This window comes from Heterocephalus glaber, unplaced genomic scaffold (assembly GCF_053883595.1).
Source record: "Heterocephalus glaber isolate CG9 unplaced genomic scaffold, H.glaber_assembly_v1.0 deba00000122, whole genome shotgun sequence".
Classification (NCBI taxonomy): Eukaryota; Metazoa; Chordata; class Mammalia; order Rodentia; family Bathyergidae; genus Heterocephalus; species Heterocephalus glaber.
In genome coordinates this window covers 30128658-30145166 of record NW_028258138.1, presented here as the reverse complement: position 1 = coordinate 30145166, position 16509 = coordinate 30128658, and the positions used below count along the sequence as shown (strand labels likewise).

The 16509-nt window shown below is 32.6% G+C and overlaps 1 protein-coding gene across 14 annotated transcripts in view; it reads right to left on the bottom strand.

Annotated features, from left to right (window-relative positions):
* Positions 1–16509, bottom strand: part of Robo2 (roundabout guidance receptor 2) — a 1655220-nt gene that overhangs the window by 123896 nt on the left and 1514815 nt on the right. For all 14 annotated transcript variants that reach the window (XM_087208379.1, XM_087208384.1, XM_004842193.4 and 11 more), the window contains one exon: positions 2926–3053. In XM_087208379.1, the coding sequence (XP_087064505.1) occupies positions 2926–3053 (128 nt within the window). The remainder of the gene's footprint in view (positions 1–2925; positions 3054–16509) is intronic.

The following is a 16509-nucleotide window of genomic DNA, read 5'->3' as shown; positions in this document are numbered from 1 at the left end:
AAAGCCATGCCTTATTCTAAGTGACCAGAATTCTCTTTATTTCTTCTATCTCCTACATAAAAAGTACTTTGTCTCACATCTTGCAATTTGTACTATTTTAATAGTCACATAAGGATGGATTTCAAGCATGTTGCCTTAATTCAAAAAAGATGTTTTGAGTCTATGACATTAAGGGCAAAAAAAGAAGAACCTTGGGTGAGAAATCATGTTGAAATAAATAAAATAAATTGCTCTTTCACTTTAAAATAAAATCTTAAGACTTTATCTTCTTACAAGAAAGTTTTTTTCAAGAAGGTCTTCATTTATGTAAAACCAGTGAAACAATTCAAAAGTGGAGAAAATTAAATTTACACATATGGAGTTTGTATTGCTTAAAGCATTTCAAGCAATTTAAAAATTTCTATTATTTCATTAGGCAATTAATGGTAGCTTTGTTGTTGACTAACTTTGTTTCTTTCTAATTTTTTGTTCACCAAATCAGCAAAGAGAGAATCTACTTAATTTTAAGCTTAATTTTAGTCTATTTTTATGATGTTTATCAAAAGGAAAATGACATAGAACTCCTCTGTTTCAGATCTTGATTATAAAACTCCCTTATAGTTTTCCTCCATTAGCTAAAGTGAACATCATGAAACAATTTTAGGAGAAACATCACAATTAAAATTTGTTACATAGGAACATTTTATTCTTAAAAAAAACAGCAGGTGGGTGTTTGCAAATCAGCAAATTAAACTGAACTGTGTTCTTACATTAATAGATGAAATAGAACATTGCCTTTCTGTCAGTTGACCCTGTTCTATTAAAACAATCCCCAAAAAAGACTGAACATTTCACTATGTGCATTAAAAAAATGAACACAGAAAAAAGAAATTAAATAATTTCCCACTATTAACCTCTTACCATGAGAAATCCCAACTGCTTTCTTTCCTAAAGGTGAAAATGTTTTAAAATAATATTTTATTCTACTTTACATTACATTATGGAGAATTTTTCTTTATACCACAAATAATGAATATTGTAATCAATCTAGAGGCTATTGATTAGGGGAGAAACCATTTAAGAGTTGAGGATTTTTTTAAAGTTATTAAAAATAAACAATGCTTTTTTATTAGTTTTGTGAGTTCTTTCAAACATCTGGGTATGAGGAGCATGGTTGTCAAATAAAATGTGAAACCTGAAACTTTCAACAAATCATGAAAACAACTGGAAAAGATCTTGAAGGAAACAGTTACTTCAAGTCTCCTACATCTAAGAATTCGAGTATAAAAGACACTCTGCTGCTTTTACAAACAAACATCTCCTCACACTTTCTCACCATTTGTTTAGTCAGCAAGTATTTTTTGAATGAAACATTTCTTAATTGGTTGTTTATTTTATTTTTTAGAAAATATTTTATTTTATTATTTAGAAACACACACAGTTTGGGATAGTTTGGTCAGGTAAACTGTTTGGCGAAGAGGTGCCTACTTAAAAACAAACATAGAGTGTGTAAACTAAAGAGTGTTCATTGCTTTACAGGAGTTATTCAATTTTGAACAGAAAAAAATCATCATGTATATTCAGTTCATATGATCATAGTCCTTAATGATCTGCTGTCTAGGAAGGAGTTAAAATGTTTTAAAGCAACTAACTTGTCAGTTTTATTTATCTTTGTTTTGTATTGAGATTCACCCTAGACTGTCTAGAGGGGAAAAAAAAAAAAGTGATGAGGTGGATTAGGAATGAAACAATTGAAAACCACAGTAACACAGTATTTTCCAGGTATATGGAATGGAATGCCTGTCTATTAACAGTTATCTCAGGGCGAATGAGATTTGTACATTTGAAGCCTGTATTGGAGGTCTTAGAAAAGCCATTTTTTTCCTCACAAAATTGAGGAGTATCTTTAAAAAAATCCCTGATCATTTCTTGTAACTCCAAACACCTCCAAATACTTCTCTTAATCTTATAAAAACTTCTCAGCGAAAAGCTGTTCAAGAGTAAAAGTTATGACTAACTAGGACCAGATGTAACTGAAAATCTGATGAATAGCTAACCTCCTTATCACTGAGCATGAGAGGAGGGGGCACGGTGGGTAGTGGCACAAAGGTGGAAAGACTGTGTGGAGTTGAGGTTGTCTATCTCTGCTTAAAGTCCTGTAAGTGTAAACGATGCCATGATAATGTCTATTTGGAAAGGGTAAATATTTGCTGTCTTGATGATACTACTTGGTTCCCTGAACTATGTAATTTACCTCCTGTGATCAGCATGTTCCACCAGGAAGACAGTTAATTCATTCTAGTGCACTGTAGGATTTAGTAATGCTTTCTTTCACTTATAAGCAATTCCAATAAATCTATAAATGAATATTATTGCAAGACTGAGAAAGTGTGTAACACCCAAGAAGTGCAAGTTATTAGAGCAGTACTGTTTCAATTATTTATAGGCTAGTGAACTTCATGAATCACTCACTAAATCAGATAATCAGGATGTAGGAGCATCTCTGTTAACTATTTTCACTTTATTTTCATGCTTACTTTTTTCAGATTGATATTTTGAATGCCAGATTACAAGTATAAAGTAACAAACTGATGAAGAGAATACATTTGAGTACCTCTGAAACTGATTACATTTATAAGAAGTAAGTAATTGAAAGCAATGGAAAAAGACTAGTGTACATCTTTTCTGTTTTTTAAGATTTAATTTTAAGCAGTATAAACTATTTGATCCATGTAAGTTACTGTTTACTAAGAGTTAATCCTTTGATGATCATGACTTGGACTCTAAATTTGAAAGTGCAGTAATTTTATTTCAGTTAATGACAGAAATTCACAAAATGTAAGCATTTACTACAACAGTGTTATTTTGATTGTGAACTCACTTACCAACTTAAACTATTAATCTCCTGGCTCAGTTCAATTATATTTGATAACTTAAGTCTCTTACCTCGGACAGTGAGGGTAGCAGAGGCTTCCATTTTTCCCACCCGATTCTCAGCAACACACATATAGGTACCTTCATCTGTACTCATGGCCTTCTTAATTCTCAGTGTGTAATCATCTTTGATGTCATACCTGTGTAGAATATGAACTGGCTTCATTAAATAGCATTGATCATATAGACAATAACGTTAAGTATTAACTTTCACTTCCTCTTTTTACACTGTATTTTACTGAAAGCAACACACACACAAGCAATATCAAACATAGAAGTACAATACTTAGATTATATTTACTGACAAAATGATTATTAATTTCATACCTGATTTCCAGCTGCTTATCAGTTACCTATATTTTACATATTTATAAAACTCTTGCTGTATTAAATCAAAGACATTACCACTTGGATATTTCTTTTGCAGCTCATTACTAGTAAGGGCAATAGTGTACATTTCAGATCCTTAGTGAGATATTGTGTTTTAAGTTTCATTTTATTCAATGTGATGTTTTATTTTTTAACATCTTAATTATAAGAAAGCTGAATATATTAATAGACATTGTCTTGTTAGCAAATTGATGAAATAACTACTAATAATTAAAATTGAGAGGGCAATGATTGTTAAAAATATTAACATTAACTCTTGAAATATCAAGATGATGTGATTTTTGGAAGTATATCTCATCAGCTCTTTCATATGTATTTATAATCTCACTTTCATTTTCTAAATTTAGAGACTAACAGATTGGTTCGAAAACTAAAATTGTTACATGAATTTTGGGGAGCAATTTCATATGAATATTTTCTTATTAGATTGTAGCAGATTACAACTACATATGAAAAGTAATGAAGCTTTTTGTTTTTCATTTTTTTCATGTCTGCTCTTTCCTCTTTATTCTCACTCATGATTTATTTCAAACACACATTTTTGCAATAGTTTGTTATTGGTCACATTACTTCTCTCATACACACGAGTTGAATCTATGCTAACAAAATATTATTTAAATTGGTTTTGTCTGCTCAAAACTAGCTGTGACATTCTATTGTTTTGAAGAGAAAAACAAATTTTGAGCTTACATTTAAGACTACCATAATTGGATATATTTTATATCTAGCTTTAACTGAATGAATAAAACTTCATGAGACGCTAAGATACAGACTGCTAATATTTCTATTTAATAGACCTTGGAATGAAAAAAAGCAATGGCTCTGTACCAATCATTCCAACTCAACCTATTTCTGCTCTTCTACCCCTTCATTATGGTGACTACATTTGGGTCTGCATATTTTGCTTTAATTTCTTATTTACTATAATTCCTTAGAAAATATTTATGCACTACTCTTATTTGAAGACTTCTATTACTGTATCAGAAAAATATCATTAATTTTCCTTGAAACTCATTGACAGGCCACTAATGATCCTGCACTTATATTTTGTATCATCTATTTTGATAAAGGCAGAGCTCTTACCTGCTTCACTAGGTGCTGTGTCCACACCCCCAAACCCAGAACTTTTACTATCCGCTAGCATAATCATGTGGTTAACAAGCACATACTAAGGAGCAAAACTGTTAGATTTTAATCATGGTGCTAGCTTCATTCTCTGCTTGGAAGGTTGGACGTGACCCTCGAATTCTCTGGATCTCAATTTGTTCATTAACAAAATTGTGGTAATAATAATATCTATCCCAACAGAATGAGTGTGTACTTTGAATGAGGTATTGCTTACGAATTGCTTTAAAGTTCCACAGAGAAAGCACAATTCCTGTTAGCTATTTATTATACCTACTAGAAATATTGGTTGAAATCATGATAGTTACCTTGTTTCCTGCTAATAGAAAACCCAATTAAATGTAAAAGTGTTCAAAGTTCTTAATTCCCCATATTTACCTATTAAGGCTTTCATTTGGGCTATATTTACAGCTTAGAACAAGTACTGAGGTAAGATGAATAAAAGAGTACAACTACAGAGTAATATTGTCTGATTAACTTTGTCATAAAAAGCATATGGGAAATAGTGATTTTGATGATGCTTCAGATATAATGAAGTGATATAATGTATAACTAAAATAATATTTCCTAAAATTAGTCCATCTTCTGGATAACATACATAGTGAAAGATATAAATATTGAATGAAAACAATGGATTCTGTAATATTTCCAATCCATCTAAAAAACCCTGAATTCCTGACTACAGTGGTGCTATTGGTTGCTACTATTTTGACTTTCATGAAATCTCTTTATTATTCAACAACAAAGTTTTCTCAAAAACTAAGATGAGCTTCATGATCAGCAAAATCAAAGCACATGTAAATTCTAATTGCAAGTAAACAAAAGATACTGAGATTGTATATTATTTCTAAAGTCATCAAGAAAAAAATTTGCTTGTTGTCTCATCATTGAAAAATAGGGGATTGCACACATTGTTCATGGCATCCTCAAAACAACATTTGGAAATTGTTATTTTGTAGATAAGAAATTTGATAGTCCTGTAAATGACTTGTTCCAATATCTTTTTTTTTTCGGGTACCAGGGATTGAACTCAGGACTCAGGAACTTGCACTTGTGAGGCAGGAGCGATGCCACTGAACTAAGTCCCAGCCCCACGATGTCCTTTTATTACTAAAGAGAAAAATCAGAATTCAAACTATAACTCTCAGTGTGCCCTTTACCCTAATCTTTCTAGGGACAATACTTAGTCTAATTTTTATTTTAGTTTTATAAACTCATTCAGAAAAGCATAAAAATATACATAATAATGTGATATTTTGATGTTTTAATACATGTATACATGGGTAATATTTAAATCAGATTAAATATATTTATTTGCAAAATCATCTATCATTTCTTCATGGTAAAAATATTTAATATTTTTTCTTCTAGCTTCTTGAAAAGTCCAATGCATACTTGTTACCTATAGACTTAGTTTAACTTTTATATGATTATATAAGACAATTTTACATAATTTAGATAGAAGTATATTTCACATTCAACAAGTATATTGTTATAACTTCTGACAAACTTTTCATTCCTGTGAGAGAAATTATTCTTATATAGCCAACAACATAGACAGTAAATAGTATATGGAAGTCATTTCTGTCTAGATTGAGTAAAAAAATGTATATTTATTTTTAAATTACAAAACACAACATTAAAACCAAAATAACTGCGATTTGACTTCTTGAGATTTTTTTGGTAATTTTATAAAAGAGGTTAAAAAAAAGGATAGAAATGAGAATACTATATTATTTTATCTTAATTTTTTAAGATTTTTTGTTTACTAGGTATACAATGATCAGGAATACAGTAACTGTGAGTCCCATTCTATGATTGCAGCTTTTTCCATAGGAAAAATTAAACATTAAATATTGCTCAGTACGAATAAACTGATTTAATCTTAGCTACTTATAAAACAGGCCAAGTTTCAAAGACACAGTTCTTCACTGGAAAATTGAAAATCTAATCTTTTGGTAACTGTAGAACAAGTTTTCAGGTGCAGATTGTAAAAAAAAAAAAAAAAAAAACAAAAAAAACTTTAAAGGCAATATTCTGGTTGTATAAAGATTCTTGTTAAAATACTTCCAGGTCCAGGGAGTACATGCACACAGGTACTGAACCTATTCCCAGTAAGTTAGGCACACTTTGGAGCTACAGAGGTTTTGGGATAATAATTTTCAATGATATTGCATAACATAGTGTCTTGTATAGTTCATAGGCTTAATTAAGACAGAAACTCAGCACTGTCTCATTATAATTTTTCCCTGATTATCATTGAAATTTGAGATTATAGTGATTTTTTCTTGGTACTGAGGATCAAATCCAGGTGCACTCTACCATAAGCTTCATCCCTAGACATTTTGATTTTTTTATTTTGAGAGAGGGCCTTGCTAAGCTGCAATGGTGGGACTCAATCTTTGGATTCTTCTGCCTCTCAGCCTCAATCAGTAATGGGAACACAAGTGTGTATCCCTGCACCCAGCTGCTAGTATTTAATATTTTAGGGAGGTAATACTTATGGCAAATATTCTATATGCCAGGCATTCCATTAAAAGTCAGGGACATGTGCTTTTATAAGATTTAGAGGCTCATGAAATGATCCTCTGGTGAAAGGATGATCTCAGCCTCCATGGGACAAAGGCAGATTAGTTCCCACTGAATCTTTCTGCAACTAACATGCATTTTCCAAACTGCAGGACTTGATGTGCTCACATGTTGTGACCTTCCCCAACTATAAACAACTGCTACAATGAACCAGTCCTTTTACAAAGGGGTGTTATAACAAAAAAGCAAAATAACAAACTTTGAAGACTCAGACATTGGAATGCTCAGAATCTTAAATTATCATTTCTAACAGAATATTTCCCTGAGGAATGATTGCAGGAATTATCAGTATAAGGAATTTGTATCAACGTACTTTGAATATGTATAAAGTGATTGACTCTCTATGGTAAAAGAAACTAAAAATTCACCTTCTGTACCTATCCATCAACTCTTGGATACTATCTGCAACATGCAGCTAACAAGTTATCCAGCCGGTTCTTTTTTTTCTTTTTTCACCTTAAATTATTTTATTGGTACATTTTAGGTATACAATACATTTATATTTATCATTGGGAACTTGTACCTGTACGTGATGTATCTTGGCTCTTATTTTTTCCCCATTCCCCTGCAATCCCTTCAACCCCTCTACCCCTCCATATTTACAAAGACTTTGTTTCCATTTTTTCCTTTTCTCATATTTTTTCCTTTCCCTTCTGCCTCCACCCCATTCTTAAAACTAGTAACTTATTCCATTTTGAACATCTCTATTAGATCTTCTATATATGATGTCACAAGATCTTTCCTCCAAACATTTCTACTAACCCTACTATTCTTAGTGCCAAATAGAACAGTATTGGTTTCCTATGAATTATCTCATCTTTGGGTCAGTTATTCCTAGTAACAACTCATAGATTATAATAGTAGTTAAATAATCTAAGTGTTTTAAGGTGAATTATGAGCATCAACTCAAATTCATTGACTGATACATATAAATTTATAAATATAAATCAAATATAAATTTGATGATGTCATGCCACTGTTTGAAACAGTCTAATGACTATGGGGAGGCCGGGGATTTATCTCAGTGGTTTCACCGCCTGCTGTGCTAGCACAAGGACCCGAGTTCGATCCCCAGTACCCAAAAAAAAAAAAAAAATGACTGGTATTTCTTTACGGTCTTCAAGGCTTTAGATAAACTGGTCCTTGTCTACTAGTCCAATTACATATTCATATAATCGTGGTGCTTCTTTTCCTTGCTCAACACCAGTCAGTTGCCACAGTGTCTTTACACTACCCTCTGAGATTTATAGAATGTTTTTCCTTTGTATTTTCCATTGTTCATCCTTTTTGACTATCAGAACAGCCCAAGTATCATTTGTTTAAAAAACACCCTTTATAATGTAAAATAACTCTCTGTCCACCCATCCAGTTAATTTTTAATAAAAATTACTTTAATTTCTTTATTCTTTGTATTATCATTTATATAAGTTTATTTTTATCTGTTTCTTTTGTCCAAATTTTTAGATGATGAAGTAATGATATTATTTAAGATTTTGACATTTTTTTAGATACAGATTTGTATTTTTCAAAGCAAGGTCTCTCTTACTCCAAAGTATAAAATCTATATCTATGTTATCATACACTCTACCTACAGAAGTTTAATACAGTCGTAGACCTTATAGCTGGAGATACTACTGTCCCCTCCAACATTATCAAACCACTGTCCCAACCTCAAGTCTGAACTTGGATAATGCAGTAAACTCCAGACTTGCATACATCGTGGTACCTATATCAACATTCACAGTTTCAGGTCAGAGACATAACAGATCCATACTGTGAGGGGATTTGCTCCTATCTGCAAAAGCTCAAGGAATATGAGGACTGGTTTTAAAGAAATTATGCCCAAATAACCTCAAAGCCTAGAAATTAAGTATTGCTAATTTCACATTTAGGCATTCTGAAGCAAAACATGACAAAATTCTTTTCCTAAACTACACATGGAGCCAGTTATAGCTGGGGGGAAATTCATGTAAGTCTCTACTTCCAGTCTCTGCTTTCTCTAATGGGTCATGTTTTCCTTGAGACAATAATTTGCTTTGTAAAGTTACACATTTGATAAGTAATTATTTGTCAAATATTATTGCTGGCTTTAATTAAAAACCAGAAAAGTAAAAAAAACCAATGAAAACACATTTCTGTTGAGGCAATTGTACTAGAAGTGGGGTGATTTTCATTGTGAAATCTACCAGTCAGGGACTTACATAAATGCAGTCATTGTTGCCAGGTTTGATTAATGACAGTTGTACAATCATGTGCTGACAGTCCCCACTGTAGAGACACCTTATTTTTTCTGATATGAAACACTCCTGAAAAATGCAACCCAATCAGATTTGGCCCCTGGACAACATGTGCTATCATCACTGTACCATGAATTGAGATTGACTGGTAACCAGCTGTGACAAAGTGGGAAAAGCAGCACTGTTTTTCTGTGAGTTTTTTCCTCAGGAAAAAAAGGAAAAGGAAATCAAATTGTGTCAAAACCATTACCATCTGTTCAGCTAAATAATAAACAAAACAAAGTAAGTTTATTTTAATACTTAAAACAACAGTTTGTATGCAATGTTCTGTTTGTGTGTGATCTTGTATTTGATGAATAATCCTAAAAACAAGGAGAAATATTATTGTTTTAGAAAACAAAGTGCTGAATACTAAAATAATTTACTACTTTAAGTAAAAAAAGAAAATGTTCCTTCTTTATAAATAAACTTACTCTCATATGTAGTGGGAAGAATTTCTATAAATTCAAATTTACAACTGAAGTATCAACCAAGACTTCAAAAGCGGCAAAATTTTATAACATAACCCCATTTCATCCATTACTCATAGTTTGCAAATCTCAATGTATGTTAAGCCTGTAAGGATAGAAATTTTTCATGACTTTCTGGTTTCAGTGAATACCATTCAGGTAATTAGGGACTCTGAAACCTCTCACAATGGGTATGGAATTGGGAAGGTGAAAAGAATGAAGGAATGTAAGATGCCTTCTATTACAAACTGGAATAGTTCCATGCTCAGTTCAAGCTCCTGTACCTTCCCCTTGCTTGAATTATGTGAGGACTCTATAAAACTTCCTGAATGGTAATTCTCATCTCAAAACACCTTTGTTTTTCATGGATTGAAATTTATTCTCTTAACATTTTTAGTTTTCAAATCACTTACTACTTCTTATTAGAACATTTCTGGCTCCAATACTAGGACAAATGTTTTGAATTAGCACTTAAATTTTATTATGCAGTTGCTTTATTAAGTATTAAGTTGGCCAATAGTAAAAACTATGGATTGAACCAGGAAATATTTAATTATCTATGCAGGTAAACGTTTCTTTACATTTAAGGAGACTTGAAAGGTTTGTTTTTAATTTTCAAAATACTTCTGCTGGATTGTAACAGTTGAAGATCATTATATACCCTTTTAGACTGTTTCAGAAAATCAAAGTATGTAATGATAGGCCATCCAAAATTCCTTAGTTTAATGAAAATTTCACCATGAAGCTTATATAAAAATGTCACATGGTTTATTTCTCTATTTTCAATACAAAGATTTGTAGGATACAATTATTTATTAATGTTGTGGAATCATTTATTGGTTACAGAGACACAAGCATCCACTATATGTTACTGTGCTGTGTTAGGGAGAAGAGATACAGCCATTTGGAACTTAGTCACAGTATTTAGTAATTGTTAAAAAAGGGTATCTTAACAACACACAATTTTTGTCAAGATACTTATCTATAAGACATAAATGTTCCTGGAGAAAGTTAAATTCATGCCTCTTTTACTTTTGACAGCCAAACATAGGAAAAATTGCTTAATTTTCCTGAAACATTCTGGTTGATAACAATGTTTCTAACAAAGCTCTTCCATACACAGCACTTGACATTTTTATTAGTTATAGTGACATAATTCACAATGGCTAAATCATGGAAGCAGCCTATATGTCCATCAACAGATGAATGGATAAAGAAAATGCGGTATTTACTCACAATGGACTGCTATTCTGTCATAAAGGAAGGTAAACTTGAATCATTTGTAGAAAAACAGATGCAACTCGAGACCATAATGTTTAGTGAAATAAGACAAGGTACACAAGCTTAAATATTGCATGGTTTGTCTTATATGAAAAATCCAAATAATGAATAAAGAGCAAAAATAAGACAATGCAAAGTAGGGAGATCTTTCTCAAACGAGACGAGGACCAAGAGATGGAGGGAGGAGGGCAGCAGGAAGGGAAAGGAGCTGAGAAAAGGAATGAATTGTTTTATACACACATACCAAGTCCACACGAGGAATGTAAATATTGTTTACACATGGCAAACATGAACAAATAAAAAATACAAAGCAAACAAAAGAAAATACAACTCATGTTAACACTACTAATCATCTAAATCCCATATGCTATGTTCTTCATCTTTAATAATTAAAATGTGTCCTAAAGACCAACTCTTGAATCACATTTGAAGCCAGGGACCTCAAAATGAGCATAATAAATCTATAGTTTTCTGGCCAAAAACTAAGTCACATTCCTTTTCTTGCCTACAATTATAACACAGGCTAATGCTTACAGTTTTGTTGGAGTGAATCTTTACTTATTCTTCATTCAGGAATCAGGGCACAAGTAATTTTGGGCAAAGTACATAACAGAAGTATGAAGGAGAGATATCCTTAAATTAAAAAACTGCCATAACATTCATTGGAAAAGAAAAATTAAGCAAAAGTCCTGAGAGTGTAGACTTGTAGAGAAATAACAAGAGGCAAGTTTGTCTCTGAAGTGAACTTGTTTGACCCTGGAAACTCTACAGAAAACCTGACAAAACTTGAAACATAACGGTGTTCTTACTCTGTCTTAACTAACCAAACAGTATTTTAGCTTCTCTTGGCTTTCCATAAATGCTACCCTTCACAACTCCACTTGCCAATCTTAGGTGACAGCCTCCCTGTGAGCTTGACCCACAGAGGCAAAACCCCTATATAGTCATTTTCCCCTTATGCTTCGTTCCACTTTCTGAAATTTTACTAATGGTTAGCATTGGTCAAAAATATTAATATTTAGACTGGATAAAGAAGATGTGAGCTTTTTTAAAATGGAGTACTACTCAGACTAGAGACATCTAGTCAGAGAGGCTAGAGACATTTATAGCTAAGTGGATCCACATTGAGGCCACACTCTTAAATGAAATAAATAGGACACGTGTAAATACCAAATAGCTTCTTTGGTGTGAGAAACTGAAAGTGTAAATAAGGATCAAAATGTATAATAAATAATTTAAAATAGGAAGAAAAGGTCCACAGGGGAAGGAGAAGTGGGAGAAGTAGAGGAAAGGAAAGAAGGGAAAGGACTAAATATGAGAAAGGGAAAAAACAGAAACAAAGTCTTTGTAAATAGGGAGGGAGTGGAGAGGTTGAAGGGAGGGCAGGGGAATGGGGAAAAAATAAGAACCAAGATACATCATGTAAAGGTACAAATTCCCAATGATGAATGTCATCATATTGAATACCTAAAATGTACCAATAAACTTAATAAATAAAAATATTAATATTTGTCTTCAATCTTCTGAGAGACTAAATTCACACTGCTTTATCATATATTATTACAGTACACTTTATTCTTATTATTGTTAATCTCTTACTAATCTTAACATATAAATTAAACTTTCTCATGTCTATTCATAGGAGAAAACAGGCTATGTACAGAATTTGGCATCTTCCATGGCTTCAGGCCACCCTCACTGGGAATCTTGGTATTTATTTCTCACAGACAGGATGAGACTGAGATACCAGCTTCCCCTCAGCACAGCTGACTGAAGCAAGGGAGTTTCAAACTAAAAAACTATGTGAAAACAAATAGTAAAAGACATTTACAAATGTCCATATTCTCTAAGATGAGTGTAAACATCATAAACTACAAACATGTATGAAAAGGAAAAAACAGCAAAAAATGTCCATATTAGGATAACAATACTTGTCTTAACAAACTGAGGATTTAGTATTTTGATTCATCTCACAGAATCTCTAGGCCCCAAAGACAAGGCCTTAGACCTGAGTCAGGGATTCTGGGTACTGACCCCTGGGCACTGGAGCTGGACGAAAACCAACTGTCAGGTGGGCTCTTTCAGAGAGGCCAAAGCATCCTCCACTCCCTAAAAATTTTAATCATTGTGGTCTGTGGCTGAATTCTGACTACCCCATCTCTCCCATCTTTCACTCATTTGGTCAACCCAGAATTACTCTCTTCATAGAGTAATTCTCTTGGCAAATTTATGGCCAAGAGTAAAATTCACAGCTCACTGTACTCAGTCACTATTCAAGTTTCCCTCTTCTGTCATTTTGTGCTATTTTTCTCTTTTTTTGCCATGTACTTTATCTCCTCTGATATAATCATTCTCAAAATGTTCGTGACTACTTCCACAAAATTTTTCCTGTGATTTCTAAACTACCTTTTCCCTAATTTGTAAAACTTTCTTGTTTTCCAACTTTCTCCTGCAATTTTTTTTCATGCCTTAAACGATATCTGGCTCTTTCGTGAGGGTTTGTTCTCTGTCTTTAGGGTGATATATTACAGTGGAAGTTTAAGAGGTGTCACCATCCCTGACATTCCAGATAATCTCACTGTCTGACACAGATCAGCTACTTAACAAAAATTTGTTTTGGAATGAAATAGCTGTTTTCTAATGAAAATCAAATAAAATAACAAAGTAAAACAAAAAAATATGATTGTATTGAATTTTGCATCATCCGGCATTTGAAGGAAAGAATTTGAATCCAATACTTGAATCAAATCTAGAATCTTTGCCTCTTTAATATAATTAATAAGATGATTAATAGTAACCACTATATAGGGGTATTGAAAATTTTATGGTAAAAAATGCAAATATATCACAATTAAGGACAGCAAGTTGGAACAAATGAAGTGAGGGAAGTAGGTTCAATTATCCTTCCATTTAGGAACAATTATCTTATTGGCTTACATTCTTTCATGATAATTTGATTACATAATAAGATTAGAAATTTCATTATCAGATTGGGAAAAGTGGATCTATCTCACAGTCATGTGTTTGGATAGTAATTAACTTCAGCTGTAAGTCCTTTTAGAAAAGGACTTTAGGAATTAAGTCTACAGGAACCCATAGAGCTCAGAGTTCAGGCCAGAAGGTTTTTGAAAGCCAAACCCCATTCTTGCACTCATTGAGACAGGAACAAACCTGTTCAATAAGGGCATAAATGTTTGGAGTATATTGGATTTTTGAACATGTAAATGGCCTATTGTTGCTGGACAAACTCTAAGAAGTTCTCCATCTGTCAGAGGAATGTTTAGTCTGGGCTACATACTGGCAGACTGAAAAGGCTCTTTCCTCTTTTGCCAACTGAAACTTCCACATGAAATGTGATTTTGGAATAATTTAGAATTTTAACACATCTTCATAGGGGCAATTCTGAACACTAAAAATGGCACATAACTTGTGGATGGGTACATCTACTTGAAAATGAAGGTTAAGACATTTATGAAGGTTTAAAGTTCACTAGTTTCATCAATTCATCAACTATTTCAAGAGCAAGAAATATAAAGAAAAACTCCCTGACATATATTTTCTATAAAACATGCAACATTATGCATTCATCTCATAATTAGTTAATCAAAGGGCTTTCTTTTCGTGTTTAAAGGTGACATATTTTGCCAAATCCAGTCATGCTACAATTTGTACATCTCACTTGGTAGAACTTTAATATCTAAAGAAATAAAGAAAGGGTGGTATCTTTGAAATATGTTCTATTGAATTATATTCTATTATTTTGCCTCATGATTAAAAAAATGAAAATCATATAAAATAACATTTAATTGAGCAATACTCTGTTTAATCTTTTCCTCAGCACTATTAGGATTTTAGGTCAGGTTATTTTTTCGTATGAGAGCCATTGTGTGTATAGTTGAGTATTTGGCAACATTCAGAGCCTCTACTCACAAGATGTTGGAGCGCCCAACAAAAAGCATCTTTAGACAATGCGAAGTGTCCCCAGGGGCATGGGAGAACCAAAATTGCTCCCAACTGAAAAAACACTTTACTCAATTGTATAACTAGTGAGCACCACCTGACAGACATAGGGATGAATATTTGGGATCAAAGATAAACACAACAAAGTTAGTTGGAAAGATTGTGAAACAATCACAATCATCTCAGCACTATATTTTAGTAATATGGAGATACAATAAAAGCAGCTGTTGAGTAAAACGTGGAATAAGGAGTGTTCCAAATCCAAAATAGAAAGCATGCACAAGGTTTTAATATCAGAGAAACCTGGGATTTAGCTTTGTCACTCTTCGGTCCTAGGACCTTGAACATAATCTTCATCATCTCTAAGCTTTACTTTCTTCCTCTGCTAAAAAGAACGGTCATACTTCAAGGCTACTGAGTACATCAATTTTAAATTATGTAAGTGTCTGGCAAGAAAAACAGTGAGCCCTCAAAAATTATGGGTTTTTGTTATCATTTTTAAGAAAGTGGTTCCATTAGATGTGAATTATTGCACATAGCAGTTAAGACACTGAGCTTTGGAGCTAGAGTGTTTCTTCCCAACCCTCTCCGAGTCTTCTTTTGTAAAAACAGAGATGATAAAAGCACCTTACTTTGAAATAGGAAAAGGTCCAAAGGGGTAGGGGTGGTGGGAGGAGATGGGGATAGAAAAGAATGGAAATGAAAAAATATGAGAAAAGAAAAAAATGGAAATGAAGTATGTAAATAGGGAAGGGTGGAGGAGTGAAGGCCCACAGGTAATGGAGGAAAAAATAAGAACCAAGATACATCATGTACAGGTACAAGCACCCAATGATAAATGTAAACGTATTGTATACCTAAAATGTACCAATAAAAGAATTTAAGCAAAAAAATTAATAAATAAATAAAAGCACCTGTTTCATGGGGTAACTGAAGATTAAGTGAGTTCCTTAGATGTAAAGAACTTGTAAATATTACTTAATAGTGAACAAATTTTGAGGTGCATAATTTTCATATTTTAACACCTAAAATTTAAAATCATCTTATCACACATAGCAAATCATAGTTAGTTTGGTCATGTTTTTCCCTTTTCAACCCAGGGACAAAGTATTTTTTGGATATCACAATCAATTCTATCCTAGAGAGGGTGATATGTTACAATTATATGGTTAAAAATCACGAAGCAAAACATTTTTTGACTTCTCTGTAAGCACAATACTTTCACACAGGCACCTAAATTATAAACTTCGGTGCTATTTTAATGTTGCTTTTCCCATGAGGCCAACATTCAGTCAATTTCCAATTGAACAAAAAATGTTTACATTTCCTTTCTGTATTGTTCTCTGTGTTTGTATATTCAAAGAAAATATGTGAAATGTAACTACCTTTTAAACAGGTACACCTCCCAGGCATACCTACCTACAAACTCCCTCTATTCCAAGCTATCCTTCATAGAAATGTAAGAAACAAATTTTTAAATGTACACAAAGATGCCTTTGTATTCA